This window comes from Misgurnus anguillicaudatus, chromosome 4, assembly GCF_027580225.2.
Source record: "Misgurnus anguillicaudatus chromosome 4, ASM2758022v2, whole genome shotgun sequence".
NCBI classification, from domain to species: Eukaryota; Metazoa; Chordata; class Actinopteri; order Cypriniformes; family Cobitidae; genus Misgurnus; species Misgurnus anguillicaudatus.
Genome location: NC_073340.2, coordinates 11,217,865 through 11,226,794, shown reverse-complemented (window position 1 = coordinate 11,226,794; position 8,930 = coordinate 11,217,865). Strand labels below are relative to the sequence as shown.

The 8,930-nt window shown below is 37.8% G+C and overlaps 1 protein-coding gene across 1 annotated transcript; it reads right to left on the bottom strand.

The window, feature by feature from the left end:
* Positions 1-3,956: 3,956 nt before the first annotated feature.
* LOC129421312 (galanin receptor 2a) lies at positions 3,957-6,097 on the bottom strand. Its single transcript, XM_055176733.2, has one exon. It carries the CDS (start codon positions 6,073-6,075, stop codon positions 4,855-4,857), a length of 1,221 nt encoding a protein of 406 aa, XP_055032708.2. The 5' UTR covers positions 6,076-6,097; the 3' UTR covers positions 3,957-4,854.
* Positions 6,098-8,930: the final 2,833 nt, after the last annotated feature.

Below are 8,930 nucleotides of genomic sequence, written 5' to 3'. Positions count from 1 at the left end.
GAGTGCACGAGACTGCGAGTGTAGAAATGGGCGGGGCTAGCTATTATTATTATTATTATTATTATTATTTTGATCTAAATAATAATTCTTCACATTTATCTTATTAACGTCTATTATTCATTTAATACTTATTATATTTTCTCTGCAACATTGTTAAGTAAAAATTATTGTCAAAAAAGCTAGGAGAAAAAGCATTGTCACGTGGTACGTGTTACTTTTTTCATCGTTTTTCTGGTTTGACCAATCAATCACAGAAATTTGTAATTACAAGTGGGGTATTTTACATACAAAGCCCTGGAATTACTAGGCTATATAAAAGCGATTATAGTTTTAGTGTCTATAGTTAAACACGAACGGGTGAATCTCAGTCGAGGATCCGGATATCTGAGCCTCACAGCGCCCTCTATATGTGCATACAGATATAACAACAGTTCTTTAGTTAGAAAGATTTCCGCTCAGTGTAGAAAGCGCACAACATCCCGTATATGAGACATGAAGCTGACTCATAACATTACTGGAAACACACTTATGTCAGGGGATAGCTGATATATTTAACATTATGAAGTAGCCTTACATTTCCAGTGTATTTACTCACACATTATAGATCCTACTTATTCTAGAATTGATAACTAAATGTCTTAAAGAGTGAAACATAAAAACCACAGCATTTGTACTTATGTAAATAAGGAAGAACTAGACAATATTGGGACAAGCCTGTTCATTCAGCAAACTTAAGGAAAATATATTATTTTAACCTAGTAAACCACATTTTAGAAGTTTTTTTTATTACATTTGAGAAGTGACACACACTGTAACAAAGACTTAATAAATGTGCGTCATGTAATGTTTACTTTCATTGATATCTCGATTAATCTTTTATTTCACTTGCTTATGGAAACCACTAGATGGCAGATCATTTACATGGGCTGTGTATTTCTGCAATATTTTCAGTCTGTTCTTCACTTAAATAACCATAAACAAAGCTGTTTTGCCTATTTAAATAAAGCACTTTTGTTAAACAGATTGTTTTAGACTGCAAATCAGGACTGTGATTCACAATTTGTTAGTGCTTGCAAGCTCTACACAGAAAATGTTACAAATTTAGACAAATAACTACTTTCCTTGATAAATAATAGACACAACGGACTAATCAGGATAACTATATTTCTCAGAATCTGTTTACTTAATGTGAGCAAGAAAATCATTTGCCTCCCCATAAACAGAAAGATGAATAAAAAATATTTATGTATGAAACATTACTGGTTAGACCTGTACATAACATGCTACAAATACAAATGTTAGCTATAAAATGTTTGTTTTTTTAAAGTGTTAGCTATAAAAATTATAAAATAAAATAAAATATAGCAGACATGTTGTATTAGATGTTCATAGATCATTTTAGATTGATGCACTGTAAATCCACTTCTGCTATTAAATGATACATTAAAAATATTTCTGTTTTAAATATCCAGAAAGCTTGAATTTTATTTTCTACATTAAAACTGCCTGATATTTCAGATAATCTCATCTACTTTGTCTACTTTACAACGGTTTGCTTCTTGTCTGATTCATTAAAATGAAGAATTTACAATCTTATTTTACTAACTATTCCAATCAGATATGAGCCTGTCTGAAAAGCTATGAAATACAAGTTGTCTTTTAAAAATGAAAGACATTATTAGCGGTTATACTTTTATCATCCTGCTGATGTCTGTATTATACTACAGCAGATGGAAATTATCCTTTCCAAGAACACAGTGCATATAAAACTTAATACATTGTGTGGGCTTTGGCATTGCTTTGAAGATGCTGTCACTACAGCTTTAAGTATTTTTGTTCCAGCACTTGTTTCACACCACATACACACAAGTAGTGAAAATTCTGTCATAATTTACTAACTTTCAACCGATCAGAGGCCACACTGACTTGCATAGAAGGAAAAAAGAATATGGGAGTCAATAAGGCCTCTAATCGGTTTGGTTAAGTTCTTTAAAATATCCTACTTCGTGTTCATCAGAACAAAGTAATTTATACAAGTTTGTAACAACTTGAGAGTAAATAAATGATGACAAAATGTAGAGAACCTTTTTAGGTGAACTATCCCTTTAAGCAAAGCAGCAGCTATGTTTCTGTGACTTCACAATCCTCTGAACTGCAGGGGGAGACATATGCATGCAAACCAGACTCACAATATTGACATCAACATGAAATTCAAGTTGTAATTGTGTTTTCTTCTCCGTCCTAACATGTACTCTTGGAAAACTGCTTTTGGAAAAGAAAAATGTGTGCCAAGACTTGATTTCATCCTTTGGAAGATGGAAGCCTGGCCATCCGCTTAAGTCTGACGTCAGGGCCACTGCTTCCGAGTCCAGTCGCTCTATCAAATACCTTAAAGGGAAACTCCACTTTTTTTGAAAATATGCTTATTTTCCAGCTCCCCTAGAGTTAAACATTTAAATTTTACCATTTTGGAATCCCTTCAGCGGCCAATCTCTGGCTCTTGGGGTACCACTTTTAGCATAGCTTAGCATAATCCATTGAATCAGATTAGACCATTAGCATCACGCACAAAAATAACCAAAGAGTTTGGATATTTTTCCTATTTAAAACTTGACTCTTGTGTAGTTACATTGTGTACTAAGACTGACAAAAAATTAAAAGTTGTGATTTTCTAGGCCGATATGTCTAGGAACTATACTCTCATTCTGGCGTAATAATCAATGACTTTGCTGCTGTAACATGGCTGCAGGAGGCGCATTGATATTATGTAGTGCCTGAAAATAGTCCTCTGCTATTGAAAGTTACCAAGGGGACTATTTTCGGCTGCTGCATAATATCATTGTGCCTCCTGCACGCATTGAACGAGCGCAAAGTCCTTGATTATTACGCCAGAGAGTATAGTTCCTAGCCAAATCTGCCTAGAATCGCAACTTTAAATTTTCCGTCAGTCTTAGTACACGATGTAACTACAGAAGAGTCACGTTTAAAATAGGTTTTAAAATGTACATTTAAAATTTAACTCTAGGGGAGCAAGAAAATTAGCATTTTTCCCTTTAACACAGTGGTTCTCAACCCCCAAACCCCAAGTCTTTAATCGGCAGCTTGAGTGTGATGAGAAATCAAAGAATTAATTTTCTACATTCACAAGTTTTTCATCCAAAACGCAATTCAAAATCCAAAGCTGAAGGCGAGATAATCTTTCACTCCCACTGAATCATCATGTTTCTGAATACTGGAGGTATGCACCCTGTGTCTACACTGATAACCTGACAAATATTAATAGTCAATTTTTTTTATTACATTTTTAAAGACATAATTAAAACTTTAATCGGATGCTCTACAATTGCTCATTTATATGCTGTAACCATACCAGTTTGTTGTGTGAATATTCAAAGGCATGCTGTTCTCTCAGCTTTCATATTCAGAATGCATTCATTTAAAGACCTTGAATTCTGCAGGGCTGATTCATTTCAAGTCACAAAATGTGTTCATTTAATCAAGGCTGCATTCTGGATGCCTTCGTCTCTAAACTTCTTTCATCATTCATAGCTAAATGACATTTTTGTTTCAAATAGCTGTATAAATCTTATTTGTGTTTTAATGTAATCGTATACGAGACACTCTTCGGGTTTATTTAAGGATAACACAGGTCATGTTTATTCGATTAATCGATAAATTGCACAAAGAACATCATCAGAAATACCAACACAAAGGTGCGGAGAAGAATGATGTCTATTAACAACACTCAATAGCCCTTAATAAAATCTCTGCAAACAGCAAAGATGATTTCTCAAACTTTTCAGCTGCTCATGCATGGGTATTTTAATTGTTAGGTACATCAGAAATAAGAAAACACTTTATTATAATGCAATGCTTTTCATTTAGAAAGAGAAAGTAAATAATTATTTATTTTTTATAAATGTGTTCAAATTACAAGCATATTAAAAGACACAGAGTAAAATAAATATTTATTATATTATAGAGTATATTACATATTATAATAGGCTATTAAGTTAAAATGACAGAGACTATATTGAAAATAATAAAAATCTTAAAACATGCTGTGATTTAAACTTTTGGAGTTCATGCAATTTGACATCTGAGGAAATCGAGCAAATACTTGCGTAATTCACTAATTAATTTATTAAATAAAAAAGTAATCCTGATTTGGGAGCCCAATTGACATTTAAATACTAACCGGCTACTTAGCAATGTCATGAAACTTTGAGTGCCCTATAAACAGTTTATATTCAAAGGCATATGGTCTCTTCCAGTCAGATCTGTGGTCATGACTCATGCAAATCAATACGAATTTACCTCGTAAAATACATACGAATTGCCATGTCATGCTTTTAATTAAAGTTTTTGTAAAGAAGCCTACATTTTAAATACACCCTCTCATTCAGAAATTTTCAGAGATTGTAGACAAACTTTAATTTCTGGGCAGTATTTTGTAGCTCCTATAGGCTACACTGCAAAAAAATAACTTTCTTACTTAGTATTTTGGTCTTGTTTTCAGTACAAATATCTAAATATTCTTAACTCAAGATGCATTTTCTTGATGAGCAAAATGAACAAAAATAAATAAATAAACATAAAATGTAAGTGAATTAGTGTTTTTGAAACAAGCAAAAAATCTGCCAATGGTGTAAAAAAAAATCTTGAAATAAATTTACTTTCAAGAAAAACTTCTTGTCCCATTGGAAGATTTCTTATCTTGTTTTAGGCACACATTTTTGTCTAAAGACTAGACTTGTTTTCTTAGTTTATTTTGCTCATCAAGAAAATACATTTTGATTTAGGAAAATTTTGATATTTGTACTGAAAACAAGACAAAAATACTAAGTAAGAAAGTCATTTTTTGCAGTGTACATCTTCTGATGTCTGAACACGAGTCGATGAAGAGTTGTGTTGCTGTACTTTAGAGACAGATGTGCTAACTGAAGATGAAGACCTATCTGTGAGGCTTAAAATAGACGAAATCTTCTCTCTGTAGCTCCTTCTGATCTTTTTGGCGGATCTGTACAAGTTTCCGACAAAGCAGTAACAGAGAGGATTGATGGATGAGTTGGTGAGACCAAGCCATTGCGCAAACGGTCTGCCCCGAAGAATCCAACGATGACCAGCATCGTCGTTTTCAGCGGGAAAACTGGATATGCTGGAGTCGATCCAGATGTCTACAACATAAAGTGGCAGCCAGGAAAACGTAAAAAGGAGAACAAGCGCACAAACCATCTTGGTGATTCTCCTGCGCGTCTTCGTGCGCGATACCGAACGCGTGAGCGCGAGCGCGTTGGACTGTGCTGGTGCTGATGTTGTGTCACTTCTGCTTAATTTCCAACCGGTCAGGAAACAGATGACAAGGTTAAAAACCACAGGCAATGCGTACAACGAGCAAAATAGTAAAAAGTTATAACCTTGGCGCAGTTTGACTTTGGACCAGTTCTCCACGCACACGGTCACCGCGTGCATGCCTTCCAGTATGGAAAGCGTTTTGGTTACGTTCATGAAAACCAACGGCAAACACAGTGCGGAGGACACAATCCACACCATAGATATCATGCATGTCATTTTCCTGCCTGTAAAGAAAGACCTGGCGTGCAGTGGACTGTGGACACTGTAATATCTGTTCAGACTGATCACAGCCAGACTCAATACACTGGCGGAGACGGACGCAGCCTGAACGAACGGCACGGCCCGGCACAGAAAGTCTCCAAACACCCAAGCGTTATACACCTGATGTCCTAAATTCACTGGCATACAGACACACACCACCATCATGTCACACAACGCCAGATTGATCAGCAGTCTCCTGGTGGCTGAAGCTCCCGATAAGCGATTTCTCCTGCGCGTCAGCACCAACAGAGCCAGAATATTTCCCACCAGTCCGGTTAGGAAAGAGATCATGTACATTACAATTAAAACTATGGTGTCCGGTTCATGTCCAGCAAAAAGAAAGTCGATGGAGAAAGGCGTCAGGTCATTAAAGGTCCAGTTGTTATGGAGGTTTTCACGCAGAGAAAAGTTGTTGGGGAAAAGGGATCCAAATGTGCTGTAAATGCTGGAAGTGCTCATGTCTCTTCTGTGTGCTATTTCGTCTAAGCAACCATCTTAAATAAAAGCCCCCCACCCCGAGGAAATTTGTGTGATGATGATTCATTGAATGAAAATAAGAATCTACCTATTAGTGAAATGTCTGATTGAATACACTGATATGCAAAGTTTCAATGTTGCTAAATAATTGAACAATAATACTTATATATTAATGATAAATATTATTAAGAATTGATGGTACATGGTTATCAAGACACATTGCTATTATCATGTAAATACACCAGTCACTGCAGTTTCATCCCTTAGTAATAATAATTGACTGGATAAAATATTTGGGGAACTAATATTGGGAATATTAGTTTTATTTATTTATTTATTAATTTATTCACTCTTTCTTAAAATATTGTTTAATTGTTGATTATTTAACCGTATTTTCTGTCTTTAAATTAACTTTTCATCTTCGTATGTTTTTCATTTTCCTTTAAATAAAATTGCCAGTGGCCATTATACACTCTAAAAAAACAAACGGTGCTATATAGAACCAAAACTGTTGCTTTGGATCATAATCATAGAAGAACCGTTTTTAGTGCCATATATATATAGCACCGGTGAAGCACCAGTGAAGCACCTGTGTAGAACCATATAGGGGCCATATAGAACCACTATAGCACCAAATATGGTTCTACATAGCACTATATGGTTCTACACAGGTGCTTCACTGGTGCTTCACCGGTGCTATATGGCACTAAAAACGGTTCTTCTATGATTACGAGCAAAGAACCACTTTTGGTGCTATATAGCACCGTTTGTTTTTAGAGTGTACTATATTACTACAATATACATTACTACAATAACATATTGCCAGCCACACGATGTCGCAAGCCCTCTTGGCAAGCAGAGGAGGGGATAGAAAAGGTCTTGATGCACACAGGTGAGATAGTTCAGGTCTTCTCTGGTCTGTTTGGCAAAAATGCATTAATTTTAAACTTCCTGAGGCCACTAATATTATACCCAACCAGTCTCCAAGGCACACATGAAACTTTTAGACCCGCTCGGGTCTCGAGTCGGACCTCAGGTTTTCGGATCTAAGTGGAACCATTAAAAACCTTTACTCAGAACTTCATTCCCCACAATTCCTTGTACTAAGACTAATTACTGCCCCACCTGTTTTATATTTCTATTACCTGGACTATTTAAACCTTGCTCACTCACACTTTTACTGCAAAGTATTGTTAACCCATGCTATTCTGTGTTTCCCTGTTTCCCTGTTTTGACTTTAGCCTGGATTCGTTTTGTTGATTGTTTGCTGCCTGCCTACGTCTGACTTCCAGTCTGGTGGATGCTCCACTGATTTCCGTGAATGCAGTCACAAGTCCAGTGGCCCCAAGTCCAGTGACCCCAAGTCCGGTGGTCCTGAGTCCGGTGGTCCCAAGTCCTGTGCTCCCAAGTCCTGTGCTCCCAAGTCCAGTGGCCCCAAGTCCGGTGGTCCCAAGTCTGGTGGTCCCAAGTCCGGTGGTCCCTGAGCTCTATCTGTCTTTAGTTCTTCTGAAGTCCTCTGTGTCTCGTATCACGGCCAAGATGGCTGAATCTAAGGTCCACGAGAACTTCCTGTCATGCCCAAGATGGCTTAACCTAAGTTACTCATGCTCCTGGACCATTTCCAGGTTTCCTGTTCTCCTAAAACCAGCCAAGATGGCTGCTCCAGAGCCTCCTGGACTCTCTGCCCTAGCCATGATGGCCATTCTCCAGTTTCCTGTACTCTTCGACTCAGCCAAGATGGCCAATCCAGAGCTTCCTGGATTCTCTGTCCTGGCCAAGATTGCTGTTCTATAGTCCTTGACATCTCTTTGGTTTCCGTCGCCACCAGCACCCCCCTGGATTAGAGCTCTGCCCTGGCTCCTGTCACCACAAGCTCCACCGTGGTCTCCAGCTTTGTCCTGGTTCCTGTCACCACCACCCTGGTCTCCAGCTCTGCCCTGATTTCCGTGGCCAGGGCAGCTCCTCCCTGATCTCCGCTGACTTCACCCTGATCCCTTGCTCCGCCAGCTCCTCCCTGGTCGCTTGCTTTGCCCTGGTTCCTTTGCGAGGGTGGATAATCCCAAAAAAATACTTGATCAGTGTATGGCGAAGTATTCTGTCATGACGGCTGAGGCAAGGTAAGATCCAAATGTGGTTTATTAACAGAATATAACATAGTAAAGGACATGTTGAATATCTACGCAAACATAGCATTAAAGGTAATCTATCTACCGCCCGGGTCCCTGCCCTGCTGACTCTGCCCTGGTCTCCAGGCACTAAATAAGCCCATGCTACTTTGCCAAGCGTTTCCGTGTTTTCTGTCTCAAGTTCCTGTTTAAACATTCTGTTTGTTGCCTGTCCTGATCTTAGCCTGGAATCTTGATTTTTACCTGATCTCACAAATTTCTGTGGCATAGTCACAGAATTTTTTGCTCATTTTTCTGTGGCATTCTCACGGATCTCTGCGTTTTTCCGTGGCCCTGCTGCGGACTGTCTTTTTCTGTGGCGTTCTCACGGATTGGTTGCTCAACTGTTTTGTCCTGTTTTCTTACAATTTTCGCTTCGGTTTAGGGTTAGATTTACATAAAATGACATCCCTACCCAAACTCAACTCTAACCCCAACCCCAGGCGACAATTGTTTAAAGTTTAGAAAATATAAAAGAATAAATCAGAAAAAATAGTATAAATCAATAATTAAAGTGACATACTAACGCAAACACCAAATCTAACCCTAAACCGAAGCGAAAATGGTTTGAAAATAGGAAAAAGCAGTTGAGTAACCAATCCGTGAGAATGCCACCGAAAAAGACTGTCCGTAGCAGGGCCACGGAAAAATGCGGAGATCTGTGAGAATGCC